This window comes from Branchiostoma lanceolatum, chromosome 19, assembly GCF_035083965.1.
Source record: "Branchiostoma lanceolatum isolate klBraLanc5 chromosome 19, klBraLanc5.hap2, whole genome shotgun sequence".
Taxonomy (NCBI): domain Eukaryota; kingdom Metazoa; phylum Chordata; class Leptocardii; order Amphioxiformes; family Branchiostomatidae; genus Branchiostoma; species Branchiostoma lanceolatum.
Genome location: NC_089740.1, coordinates 11,805,817 through 11,820,619, shown reverse-complemented (window position 1 = coordinate 11,820,619; position 14,803 = coordinate 11,805,817). Strand labels below are relative to the sequence as shown.

Here is a 14,803-nt window from a genome sequence, read left to right as displayed (position 1 = left end):
GGCCTGTCTGGGAAAGCGTTCACTAGATTACATCTACCGTAGTTTCATATTTGGTGAGCTTAAATGAGTTCTGTTCTAAATAAGGAAACAAAAAGAAACATTGCAACATAAAGACAAACTCCAGGTTTTATCAAGAGTTACTTTTCTTTATTATAACAAGAGCACACAGAAATGTCACAGAAATTGTACAATCCTTTTATAGAATTCCATCTGTGCAAAAATATCAACTTGTGTATTTACAAAACTTTGAAAATATCTTTTTTTTGTCTTGAGAAGGAATTTTTAACAGCCACAGAACTCTTTATATACACAACAGCAATATTGTACACTTCCAAAGTGAATATCCAACATCAAAGAACCCATATCGAAGTTAAAATCTAAAGCCAATATTTGTACATTACATGACCATATATATACTCATGTGTAATATGTAATTGTATAAACAACATTGTTCAGCTGAATGAGCAAGTTTGCTTATTGTTTTACAATATAAGCAAGCACACATGCACATAAAATCTGGGCTATCATAGATACATTAATTCTTTGACTTGAATATCAAGACCAAAAGAAGTCAAATTGGAATGTTTCAAGTGTACCATACAATACAACAATGTAGGGATTACATCGTGCTTCTTACATTCTGTAATATCAAACCTTCGTATAGCTTTAACTTTGAAAGGTAAGAAATATCAGGAACAAAGATTTGTGTGATATTTCACAATTATAATGGTCAACTCTAGATATTTACATTGTTAAAAAAAGTGACTTATAGGAAAATACAATAATTAAAGAAGAATTCAAAACAAAACTAAGAAGGGGGGCAGAGACTGTAAAATATATGACGCATTTTACAAAATTTTACCTTTCTCAACAACCACTTTTTTAGCTTCCAGAATTCCCAGTAAGGGTGAAAGATTGCGTACACTTTAATGTACAACATCAAAGTTATGCAGTAGATTTATCAAAATTGTTAAATAAGTGTAAGTGAACTAGTTATATGGTACCTTCTTTTCCTTGGCACAGGAGAATATATTGGCTGAAAATAATCAGTTATACAGTAAATATTGACATTTGGAGTGAGAGTGATGAAAATCAGCATCCTTTAGTATACTAGTAGCCTAGAATCCATCCTACTTTAACTCTGATTTGCTCCAAATGAATGATGACTTTCACACAAAAGTCTGGCCTCCACCCCCATTTAAACATTTTGGTTCTTTTGTCCTGCATTATTTAAGGAATCAAATATTTCTCAGTAACAGCGTTTTGGGAGTTGAACTTCCAAATGCTTGTTTGTATTCTGTTTCCATGCTGTCACAGAACACTTGCCCATATTCTAGGCGAATATTCAAATCAAATTGTTTTTCTATCAACAGGTGCCAGAGTTTTTTGTAGGGATGCCATCAAAGGAGCGTACAGGACAAGGGAAGCTTGTAGCGTTTATGCAGAAGCCACGTTAACCTGCATGTTGGCCATCTCCTGCTGTTGGGCCTGCAGACGTTCCCGTCTCTTACGGCGAGCGCGGAGTTTCTCCTCCAGGCCCTGCTGCATCCGCGCCCGGTTGATCTCCTGGCTACGCTCGTACTCCTGGACGTTCTTCTCATGCTGTTGCTTGATGAACTCAATGTCACCTGGAAACAAAAAGGATGATGGAATTTTAAAGAAGTTTTTTTTTTTTTACAGTTTTTCAACGTATTGTAAAAACCTACCTGCTGTCACAGCTTAGTTCGATTTGCCATGAATGTGAGAACCTTTTAATTCGAGAATTTAAGGCAAGAAACCTTTTTGATCGAGCAATTTATGATGCCAGAAACAGTGCGTGATTAATGTAGTTTTATATATATATTTAATGTGTAAAGGGTCAGATCAATTCAGAGTCCCTACATGTACATGGGACCCTGCCACCCTGTCACTCCTTTCAATGAGAAATAAAAACTATTATTATATTGCTATCAAAACTCTGCTGTACAGCTTGTGTATTCTACTTAACCTTCTCGCTGCTGCCTAACTCTGTAACCAGTAAGCAATTGGGTGCCAAAGGGCTTAGTCACTTTAGAGTGCTAAAGGTTAACATTGACTTTTCAGACTCTGTTGATTCATAAAAGACTAGCAAGGTTGCACAATGTAATGATGCATAAGTTCTGTAATGCTGGGACATTTTGTACCATATTCTGCGTGTTACACACCTTTCTAAAAGACTGATTGATTGTCCAATTCACATGCCATCTACTCTTTTCTCTTGGCAAATTATCAAAAATTCATCCAATTTATGACCAATTTATCATCAATAGAATAAACAGAGCACCCCTATTTTTGACATCTAACTTACCAAACAGGTCCTGTTGTTGTGGTGGTGGGGCCAGCTCATTCAGTGGCAGGGGGGTGGGTGGGGACACCTCAGCAGGCCCTTCTGGAACCTTCAGTCCTCCCTCGCCTTCTGGTTTCTCTTCTCCCTGTGACAAACATCAACAAAGACTTAAATTAAGCTCAAAACCCCTTCAAAAACTTGCTTGTAAATATCTGTTGGCAACAGGTGTTAAGAAACTGTTAAACAAGTTCATTACGAAAAGTAAGAATTTCGTCTGTTTCGTAAGTTGATTCTTGGACATATGTTGATGTCAATTGTTAATTGCTGTTAAAAGTATGAAAAAAAGATTATATTGATTATGAACCATATTTTTTCTAAGAATTTATCATTACGAAGAAGCGCGGAAAAGTAGAATCCATGTAGTTTATAATTCATGTAATTTGACGATGTATATTAGATGTATCTGTATACTATTCTTTTGCTGTGACCTGTACTTAACCAAGACTCAGTGGGTATGTGTACAATAAAGGTCTTTATTGATTCATCAAAAAAATATCAAGAGAAGGAAACTTTAGACACTCAAAAAGATATCTGACCTCATCCTTGGGTTTGTCCTTTTCTTCAGCTTCCTTTATCTCCTTCTCCTTGTCTTGAGCCTCCTTAATCTCCTTCTCAAGGTCCTGTTCCTTCTCCTCCTGTCCCTCCGGTTCAAACAGCAGCGCCAGCTCAGATTCAAAATCATCATCATCTCCCGGGAGGAGACTTAGGTCTGGTACCACGTCTGTGGGAACAGCAACAATAGATTTTAAGTTTTACAACCACGCATCGGCTTTTTAGCTAATGCACACAAACAACCACGCTGCACGAATCTAATTTTTTTTGTTTGGAATATGTTCAGGTTATGCTCCCATTAATAAATCCTGAGTTTCAAGTCAATCCATCGATCCGAAGTTAAACAAAGCAAACTTATGGCAATATTTTGGCTGATATATTGGGCATTTGCTAAAAAGCCACTTTTGCCAGGCATTCGCTAGAAAGCCAGGTAAGAATCTTCAAGTTCGCTATATTTAACTTCGGATCGATGGATTGACTTGAAACTCAGGATTAATTAATGGAAGCATAACCTGAACATATTCCAAGCAAAAAAATTAGATTCATGCAGCGCAGTCTTCGTTTGTGGGCATTAGCTAAAAAGCCGGTCCCTTACAACCAGTCCCTCAACAAAGACTGGGGGCGCCACAAACTTTCTGTAACTTATGCTCCACTGCTCCACAGTATTGGAGGTTGAACTTTTAAATGTAAATTATTTCATGAGTTTCAAGAGAAAGAACAGTGATGATGATGATGTTGTAGAAACCTTCAATGTTTTAACTTACAAACTGATTTTCCTGCATCAACAATGACTTTGCCCCTGAGGCCTTTCCAAAAAGTAATCAATACTTTACTTAATATTTTTATGTATCAATTCATAATGCACACATCTGTCTGTATCTGTATCTAAATAGCCGGTATAACCTTCATAAGGCGTAACACACCAGCTTCGCAAGCACACGGCGCGGCAGCAGCTGGTTATATAACACCGAATGGTCTTTTACACCTAGTCTTCGCATATTTCACTGCAACCGTTCTTTAAAGCTATTTAGTGAGGAAGCTCCTACAGTACTTGATGACAACGAGTTCCATTCTACTATGGTTCTCGGAAAATTCGAATTTTTGAACAGATCAATCCTTGGCTGATAACTCTGGTACTTAAAAGCCAGATCAGCCACCTGAAACTACAGATGTATAAGCATAGTAATGCTAAGAATAACGGCAACTCACCGGGAACTTCAGGACTCTTGATTTCGCGACCGAGAACCTCCTGGACGCGCAGCTTAAGAAGACGTAAGCGCTCCTTCCGCAGATCCTGTTTCTTCTGAGCGCTCAGCTTCGCGACGTCATCCAGATCCTTCATGATGGTGTTCTTTATGACCTACATGTAAATAAGCAAACAAATATTGTGTTAGCACCCTCTAGCAACATGTGTCTGAACTACATCTAGTAACTTAGACAGAAACTGAGAACTGATGGTACAGTCATGGGTACTGTATAGGCAATGTATTTGAAAAATAAAACAAAAAATTTATGAATTAAAAAGTAGGCAGCATGTCCTTGTTGTGTCTTTGTGTCTATAATTTGTAAAATCAGCACTTTTTCAGGCAGATCACTGCAGTCATCACAGGTTTTTCTAGAAAAAAATTGCCAGGGGGAGTATTGCCACTGGGAGGGGAGCAACCAACTGGGGGATGGTGTGGAGTTTTAGAGAATTTTGAATTAAAATGGGGCTTTCTTTGGCTTCCTGAGGGGCAAAATTACTGTCAGACAGGACACAGTTAAAGACTGTGGCCACATGTGACCTAGAAGCATCCCTGGTCAATCAGAATTTTAGTATGCTTGTCAGTAAGGGGGTGCATGATCAGGGCATGAAGGCACTCCGCCCCTGTTCCCCTCTTTAGATGAACCCCTGATTATGTAACACTGATTTATGACACAGAGACAAGAAAGATGTTTTAGCTTGATAAAAAAACGGTGTGCTACTGACCATGTCAAACCACTGGATGAGCGCGGCGGCGCGGCGGTGTGTCGTGTTGTAACAGCTGTAGGCGTGCTGGTAACGCTGCTCGCCCGCCTGCATGTCTGTAAAGATGTGGTTGATGGCAGAGTTCAGCGTGTTCACCTCCTGTATGATGTAAGGGAAAATGGTTGTTAGAATAAATTTACCTTTGACCGTTCAGTCAGTCATTCATTCATGCATACGTTCATTCACTCAAATGTTTTGAATTATCCACAGCAGAGATAAGGATTATGATCCTACATTTGTGGCTACTGTACAACTACAAGGGTCAAATATTGAAATAAAACAAGCTGCTATTGCAGATGTTTTTGATTCAATTTTTAGTCATTCCCATTTCACAATCCTGTGAGTTTTTGTGATTTGAAAGCCAAAATTCTGAGAAAACTTGAAATAGGCAAAGAATATGCTGTCCTAGATTTCATTGACTAGTCTATACATAGACTACTACATAGTCATAATAGACAAAAAAGATTCCATTTCCAAATCCAGTTTTTGGCGACTTCTTGAAAGCCGAAATACACTGAGTGACAAAACTCTGGATGAAATCGGCTGAGAACAAAGTTTAACAAGCTTTAAATTGATATTCTAGACTTCACTGACTTATTATAGTCATCATAGACTAAACAAGTTTGCATTTCATCAGCTTTTATGACTTGAATTTGTCACAATTCACAGGGCCTTTCTAAAATTCTGACACATACAATTCTGATTGAAACTGGCTTAAAGAACAAAGAACTGTGACAGTCAATGATCCTACAAACCCACCTGAGGAGTGCAGTACGGGAAGGTGATGGTGTTCAGGTATTTCTGGGCGCCGCTGATGTTCTGGGACGCCGCCACGAAGTTATTCCTGGCCTCGGCCGCCATCTGGTATCGCAGGCGGGTGTTACTGGTGGGGGAAAAATGATTTTCTATAATGATTTTTAAGACAATAATTCATAATTATAATTCTTTAGTCATATATAGTATTCTTAGTGTCAAGGGATAACAAATTAAAAATATTTCGAGGGACAGTGCAGATAGGTGTTTGGAATATGAGGTAGAAAAAAAGGTTTGATTCATCAGAGATCAAGTGATGACCGTGTGGACTAAAAAACATAAAAGTTGCAACAATAATCATTCAGTCTCTTGGCAGTGAAAAACAATAATTACAAACTGTTAGAATTTTGTGTGCATAAAAACATGATGATATGTTTTTCACTGTGAAAAAACACAACCTTTGAATTTGTGCACCATTATAGTAAAAAAAGTCCCGCCACCGAAATTTCTGTTGAATTACCTTGTATGGATGATATAACCCCCAGATTGCTGTGTATAGCTTATAGGGAGACAATTGAAAACATTTAATCAGGTGTTTCTTTCTTTCTTTTGCACACTAATTTTTGTAAAATTAAATGCACATGAGTATAGCACATTGCTTTTTTGGTAATTTTCTTTCTTCATAGGATAAGGAAATGTCACAGTAAGAAAACACAAGTCAAGGGATTACTAGTATAAAGTTTTCATAGTAGCTTCAAGTTTGGTAAAGAATAAACAACATGGAATGAATCTTTTAAGAAGCAAGTGACAGGACAAAGTCGATCTAGAAATTGCTAAACAAATAATACTCCAACTGAGCTACAGAGTAGTCTTTCAGTTTTAGATTCATACATTTGTACTTTCCCAACAAGAGAAATCTGTGATCAAATTACATGTACATGTACACGTGCTGAAATTGCTCCAATGCCTATTGCCTTCAAATTGATTTAGTAGGATGAACAAATATGAGATTTACCAAAGTACTAAACAGTAACTATCAATGGTCCCTTTCAGATGACCAAGAAAACGTATAATATAACTTTACCAGGGTACATAATTCAGCCGGAAAATATACGTCCAAACAGATCTCAAACTCAACATCCCCCAGTATAATGCACTCCTGTAAATCTAAACTGTGCATACAGTACCTGGGGGGTACTGCCCTAGAGATCTCTCAAACCCACAGTTTTTCAAAGTGGCAGATTTATGTAGCCTGGCGGGTTAATGCTAATGGAAGTTACATGTCTTAAGGTCTTAAACTCAACGAGACTACAGATTCGCTTACGTCACGGGAACGCGCTTCAGGTCCAGCCAGCGACGTACGCCGAGCGCCAGCTGTGAGACGGCGTGGTGCATGAGGACACGAGCGTTGTGCCACTTGAACTTGGCGGTCAGCACGCGCTGCTTGCGATCGTGCAGCATGTCCACCTCTTCCTCCAGCTTGTACTCCAGCTCACTGCCATAGCGGCCTTTAAATACACCCGCTAAACAGGAAGGAAAAATAATTTAGAGCCTATTCTATCTATAGTCCAGAAAAATAGACCTACAAAAAGTACTTTCCTCTTAATTTTGTAGCTTTAGCGGCCTTTATACATACTAGCTAAACAAGAACGAAACAATAATTCAAAACCTAATTAATGTACATGTATTCTATTTCAGTATAGATAATAACAGTCATTTACAATTACAATTAGTAAATTTTTTTAGACATCAAATTCTATGTACAGAATCTGTACATGTACATGTAGCTCTTATCACATTGTTACAGTTGAGAAGTATAATATAAGACATAGAAAGTTCAAAATTAATCATCTAAGTTTCATTTTCCTTAAACTTAAGAATTACAATACTGATAGTTAAAGAGCCCATTTTCCATAATATTGAAATTTTCTACAATTTACGTGCCAGTGTAACAGTCCAGAATATACCCTACTGGTACCCAAATATCCTGGGGTCTATTCTGACCAGGGGCATGTCAGATGGATTGTTACACTCAGTCTGGTCCGAGTCCTTTATAATTGTCTTACCCAGCAGGATGTCCTCCTCCGCCTGTAGTTGCTGGTACCTCTCGTTCTTGGAGCTGAAAGAAGTGATGTCGGCCTTGAGCTGCTCCAGCTGTTTGGTGCTGGCCTCCAGTTTCTGTTTACCAATTTCCTGGAATTGAAAGAGACATAAACAATCAACATCATTCAATTTGTACATTCAATAACAGAGACATTATCATATGTTGGTAAATAGAAGTGGACAACCTCAAGCCAACAGTACACACTAACACCATATCTTCAGAAAAGATGGCATAGCCACATAGTTCCTGTTTAGAACTTTATTTGAGCCCACACCAACTAGTCCTGCCTCGTGCATGGCTTTTTCAAGGATCAGAGCTCAAATGAGAGATCATGTGTGATGCAGCCATAATGTAAAATTTGTGACAAGCATCAAGGCATGAAATTAAGCCGCAGTGCACAAGTTTTTACTTATAGTGTCTTATGATATCTATCATGAAATTTCTGATGGTACCTTGTAGTATTCCAGGAAATTTTTTAAATTTGAAACATGACTGTACACCTTTTCCTTGTTTGAAAACAAATCTAATTCAAAAGCATTTCTGCTATTTTCTGGATCATTGAATGTAGCTCAGGTGCCCTGCTAAAGTGAATTCTATTCTAAGTTGTATACAAATTTGAAGTGTAAACCAATATTGTAAGTATTATGAAAAAAGTGTTGCACAAAAATCATAGCCTATTTGCAAATAACCTTCTCCCTAACCCTGTAACCAATAGATAATGGGGTGCCAAACGGCTAGCGCTACTTCAGCATGCTAAAGTTTTAACAATTGAAGAAATTTCTGTGCAGGGCTGTTGATATAACTCAGATACCTTTCTGTTTAATGCATCCACAGGTTCCTATCAGAGAATACATAATCATCATACTATTAGATTAAGTTCATGTTTTATGAAAATACTTTTTTTTTAAATTGCCTGTATTTCATGGTTATGATGGCTACCATAATGTCACTACAGCCCAAATCTGTCAGGAAAAAAAATCTGATTACATGTAAAACTTTGAAATCTGAAGGGTAATATACTAACCAAATACATTATGAAAAGTATCTACTCAAAAATACCTGTTTATTGAGGGCATCCACATACTCTTCCTGTTCCTTGGACAACTGTTTGTCGAACGCCTCTTCATTTGCAAAGTACTCTTTCACAGTCATTTTCTGCAAGTCCACCACATCCTTTTTTTCCTTCGCCCTGTGATGGAATTAACAAAGAACATAAAAATGAAGGACAAGGGAATTAGCTTGTAGTCCCTCTGGCAAAACATATAGAAACTGCACTACGAAAACACTCACAGACAGACAGACAAACAAGGCAAATACTTCACTCTTTTGGGTTAAAGTTAACAACAAAAATTGAAGAAGGATAATAAATTTTAATACTTGCCAAGAACAAATGAAGGAAAAGATGAATTACAATAACTATTATATGTGATAATGATAATTATAATATGTGTAATAATGTTATCATATTTACGTTTGTTGTTCAAGTATCTTGTACTCCTCCTGTAGTTGCTGGACTGTTTTCTCCAAGTCAGCCACTTGTGACTTCTTGGCCTCCAGTTTTTGGACACTGACGATTGTCTCCAGCTCTGCGATCTCCCTGTCAATCTCTATAAACCTCTGCAGAAGATTCTCATCGATCGTCACCTGTGGCACCTGCGATGGAAATGACAGTTGATATTTATAAAAGCGGGTCACTATTCCTGCAGAGGGCTGTCTGATCAATTACAAATGTGTTCAAATGTGTAGTACTTAACCTAGTGTGACAAAAAAGTGCAATAAAGATATTCAAGTATACTCAGGGCTCGAAATCCATTTTTGGGTATAGGTGCACTGGTGCCTTAAGATTTAGGTGAAAAATTTGGGGTGCACAACATAAACTTTAGAATGTCAGCAAAACATAGAAGACTACAACAGTTTTAAAATATGTTTGTATGGTACAAGGATATTACAACTTCTTTCTCTGAATATTGGTATGCAATGCTACATGGTTGATTTAACTTTCCATGTGCGGAAATGGTAGGAAAATGTACTTTCTGTATTGTCCCAATCTTACATAGTTCACCTTTAAGAATTAAACAGTTGTATTGTTCTATAGACCTATAAGTTTTGTTTACAGATTGAAACTTACTTCTCCAATGTCATCATCTTCCTGTGGGGCGGCTGGGGGCTGCTGGACCTGTTAAGAAATGAAATGAATGAATGAATGATAATGAATTTTCTACACATATATGATATCTTTAAGATGCAAAATCTAGTGATGAGAAGTTTGGGAAGTCGACCCCAAGAGTTTTCATAGGACTACATGTACATTATCATCATCATCATGGTTTACCCCCATATGACCCCATCAGGGGCAAAGTTGGGGGGAGTTGAGATCTCCAGCCTGGCACAGAACGACTCAACAGTGGGAGCGTGCCAGGCAGGGCAGTCCACTGGGGAATGGTGCAGGGGAAAATGAGTATTTGTATGTATCTGTCCTAGCGTGTAGGGGTGCTTACCGGAACTGGTTGTTGAGGTGGCTGCTGAACAGGTGGCTGCTGAACAGGTGGCTGCTGATAAGGTGGTTGCTGATAAGGTGGCTGAAATTGAGATTGTGTTTCAAATTGAGATTGTGCCTCAAATTTAGATTGAAACAAAGAAACATCACAGCCATAGATGTTCATGTACTGTTTAATGCTACACATTTGTACATTTTTGTTTAAAAACATTTACATTCAATTCGCCTCAGGAGTGCTGAGAAAAAACTACTGCATTGTAGAAAAGTTCAAAACTGAGTGATAGGAAGAGGATCAAATTAAGAGTAACAAACCTTTGCCCTGCAGATTGCTTTACCTCTATTGATATTGTAGCTATACAAGTATTACAAGTACTAGTTTGAGTACAGCTAATATTTTCTCATCTACGGTAGTTTGATTTTTTTTGGTTACAAATAAATAGAATTTGAAGCTGTCCTGTATGTATATTATTATGTAATGAACACTTTGCTTTTGAGGGTGTATCTGTAAGCAGCAAAAACTGTGCTGCAGTGCAAAGCAAACCATTCAGAATTGCCCTGAGGAAGGTAACAGATCGTCACAAAAATGTTGATTAAATAAAACACTTGGTTGTGTACAAAGAGTGTTTTTATTTAACTACATTCATACCTGTTTGACAGGCTGAGGTACGGGTTGTTGCATTGGTGGCTGCTGGTAGGGCTGCATCTGTGGCTGCACTGGTGCAACCGGCTTGGGCTGTGAAGGGTAGACTTGATTGGGGGGCATAGATGCCCTTGTCGTGGAGCCGCCACATCCCATGGCTGTTCTTGTTGTTGTTTGTTCTTCTAAAGTCAACAAAATAAGATGCACGGTTCAAAATTAGAACATAATGAATTTCATGATTACACGGTTAAATATGACTAAAACAATGATTCAAGTACAAAGCAAGATCATATATAGGAGGGGGAACTTGTGTGAAAAGACTGAAATGCTAGGGCAGACAAACTGACCTGAAAAATTGAACTAGGCAATTTTTTTTCTTTCCTTTCTGATCATACCATCTCTTTTACATATTTCTAACAGTAACAGCCTTGAGTAATATCATACAATAACTGATTTCAGAGTGATGCCATTATTTTTTAATGAGACTATAAAATTTTGTCAAGCGAAGTTTAAAAAGCCTTGCACGCATACATGTACATGTAGCTTCCTCTTAAAAGTCCACTGAGAGTCCTATCTTTCTGTCTTCAGCTCATACCATAATCTACAGCTGCCTTATAAGATCTACCCACCCTCCCTACACACAATGACATGATTGAAAAGAGCCTGGGGGCATGTCGCTAATGGCTTAGAACAGTTACTAAGCAACCAACAAAAGCAAATCGTATCTCCAGGTTACATCTTATCATCAATAGATATGGGTCACGGAGAAGATCTTAATAATGTTAGAAATGGATAAAGGAAGAGTTACACTTAATTCAATTACGTCTAGAAAAAATGTATCAGAAGAAAATTCTTCTCCCATGGTGTCTGTGTGTTATTTTGATTTCAAGGAGACTGACCTAAAATTGTGTTTGCAGAGATCTAGAGTCTGTTCATGCAAGATTTCTCACAACAATTGTTGAGCCGGACATTATACATGTTGGGGCCAGACATATTGTATTGCAGCTGTTTCTCATTGTTAGATCTTTTGAAAGTAAAATCTTTTGTAATACAGTCAAACCTACATACACATACACATTCAAGTACTAGACAAGTACTAGTATATGAATGACTACTTCTAAAATAATGGACCACCTGGCCATTGTGGTCTGACTTACTGAGGTCCTTATTTTCCCTTTGACCCATGGACAAGCAGTCTATATAATAAAGTGACCACCTGTCCACTGTGTTCTTCTTAAGTCCTTTGAGTGGACGCTACAGACAGGTTCAGCTTGGTAGATGTATTACTCATTTGTTTTTGTTAGTTTGTATTGCATACCCTGCCGGTACACCGCACGAAGGTGTAACACACCAGGTTTGTACTAAAGAGTACAAGCTGCATATTCGGACAGATTTATATGATCCACACACACCGGGAAGGAACCCAACTCTTTTCGATAAGTGTGTTGGGTTCTTTAACGTGCTTGAGGTGTGGCTCTGTCAAACACAAGACCTCCATTTAATGTCCTATCCAAGGGACGTCCCTAACCAAAGCTACGTACTCATTTTCACCTTAGTAAAGTGGGGAAAGTTGCGTAAAGTGCCTTTCCCAAGGGGACAACGTCAACGGGACAAATCAGGGAACCCCGGATTCGAACCCGGTATCTCTGGGTTCTGGGGCCAAACACCCTACCACTGCGCCATCGCAACGCCACCCAAAGGTCATTTGTACTGTGTGTTTGACCTTTGAGTTGTGATTTTTCAACTGTATTGTGAATTTGACAAGAACAAACAACTTTTGAGTCTTGCCACTACAACATGTACAAAATAGTGAACCCAAATCTACTTCATAAAACATTTAGCTAGAGATAAGAAATGGTTTGTCACAATAAATGTCAAAGTCACTCAAACATTATGCAATAGCATTTAACATGCATTTGTACTTTTAGAACACTCATAAAAAAAGGTGACAGTAGAAAGTGAGTCAAAACTGCCCAAGAATACCACTCAAGTGGGGTTGATAAAATCTATGTGTACAGGTGGTCACTATAGACAGTATTTCTAATGCTTGTGTCAATGGGGAAAATATAATCTAAGTGACCTTCAAAAAGCGGTCGCATTGGCCAGGTGGTCCTTATGTAGAGGTGGTCACTTATGTACATGTTTGACTATGTAACTTGATAGATATGAACAAGGAGGTTTGATATGAATAAGGATATTTAGGGGGGGTCGAAACACAACCAGTCTCATAATGCCAGCTGGCCGCTCTCGAAACAGCATATGCCATAATAGTCAGCAATTGACTGTGGGCATTAAGAAGAAGAACAACGTTACTTGTACAAAATATAGACAAGCATAATAACTGTTCCCACCTTTTGATTACAATTGCCTTGTTGTATATCATATCAAAACCATATTATTTTTACTATTCAAATTGGGGCAAGTATATAATTATGAAGTTTTGCATCCCTAGATTGAAGTGAAATATATATTCAAACCACGGTAATGTTAATATATAAGAAACATATATCAACCTTTAAGACCTTTGCACACAGTTTTGTTAAAACTGGGGGTAAAGTGAAAAAGTTTGGCCCCAGAACCATTCTTAAGATGGAAAGTTGACCGATGAAAAAAATTGATAACCAACAAAGTAAAAACTTTTGCCCTGATAAGGAAAATTTTCACTCTCCAGTTCATGTACAGTAGTTTGTCAGCCCTACTTAAAATGTTCAAATCTCTCTCGATGTTTCCGCTGACTGGTGCACAAGCTGCCCCCTCCCCCATCCCCGGGTAAGGTCATAACTTTGACAGTTGCACTTTTATGTGATCTTCGTCCATCATATACTATGCATAGATGTGCTTGAAAACAGTTATTTCTATAAAAAAATCAGGTTTTTGCAAATTTTTTTAATTATTCGGATATATTCACTTCTATCACTATGATCAAGGTAGCCTAAATTTTACTTACAATACAAAAAGTAACTGATATTATTAGTAATATCATACGTTTCAGTTAACATAAATCAGTGTTGAGATCCTGTGAATTTGGCCCCTCCCCCATGAAATACATGAGTTCTTATGCTTCTCCCCCGCCAACTGCAATACAATTGCACTTCTATAACTTTGTTTTGATGCTAATGACTTGTTTTTCACAGATAATTTCCTAGTTATAAACATGGTGGTTGTAAACATAATTGATAGCAGACAATTTATAGTCCACACGACGTCGTGAAGCAGATTAAATCTGGGACTTTTATCATCTTTCCTTCACACATAAAATGATTAAAGTGTTGCAAAAACAAGCCTTAACACTTTACCCTAAAATCCAGCACTGTTCAGTGACATGCTCCATTCAAATTCAACTTCAAAACCATAAAATATGGGAAGCCAAACAAACATTCTGTTGTCAACCATTTTGGGTTTTGAAGCCTGTTGCGTTTTAACACTCGCAAAATAATCTATTCTACCTCACTTCTACACACAAACCATACGCTGTAAATAACCTTTCCCTTCTTACCTTAGTCACAATCCCGAATCCACAAAAATTCTTCCAATTTTGGGTCCAAAATAGCAGAAATCAGGCAACACATGTACTGAGTTCGCCACTCAAACACACACTGTGCGTTTTCGGAAATGCCCTCTACCTAATTAGCATAATAATGAGATGACATCACGTCGCCATGGCGACATGACACCAAACACTGGGAGAGCTGTCATTCGATCCGTGTCCGCCCACCATTCAGCAGGGCTTCAACTGAATGGGTTGTGTGCTCACCTTAACACGGGAACAAAGACCGGCGGTGTCACATGTCAAAATATTTAGCGGTAACCATCTTTGGTGCCATGGCGGGACCAGGTCAACAACTTAACACAAATGCTGTTCTATTTTATACACCATGAGACTT

The 14,803-nt window shown here is 38.1% G+C and overlaps 1 protein-coding gene across 3 annotated transcripts; it reads right to left on the bottom strand.

Moving 5' to 3' along the window:
* Window positions 1-110: 110 nt before the first annotated feature.
* Window positions 111-14,550, bottom strand: LOC136425268 (involucrin-like). Of its 3 annotated transcripts, none has more exons than XM_066414094.1 (15): window positions 14,416-14,550; window positions 10,926-11,101; window positions 10,281-10,361; window positions 9,911-9,958; window positions 9,254-9,435; window positions 8,842-8,971; window positions 7,745-7,871; window positions 7,003-7,201; window positions 6,199-6,237; window positions 5,685-5,808; window positions 4,887-5,024; window positions 4,127-4,277; window positions 2,902-3,086; window positions 2,327-2,450; window positions 111-1,628 (listed from the first exon to the last, which is right to left on the bottom strand). In XM_066414094.1, exons 2-15 carry the CDS (start codon window positions 11,073-11,075, stop codon window positions 1,438-1,440), a joined length of 1,869 nt encoding a protein of 622 aa, XP_066270191.1. In that variant the 5' UTR covers window positions 11,076-11,101; window positions 14,416-14,550; the 3' UTR covers window positions 111-1,437. The 3 variants fall into 3 exon arrangements, with proteins under 3 accessions (XP_066270191.1, XP_066270192.1, XP_066270193.1); XM_066414095.1 differs by having other exon boundaries at window positions 10,926-11,098; window positions 14,416-14,548; XM_066414096.1 differs by lacking the exon at window positions 6,199-6,237.
* Between the last annotated feature and the right edge of the window lie 253 nt (window positions 14,551-14,803).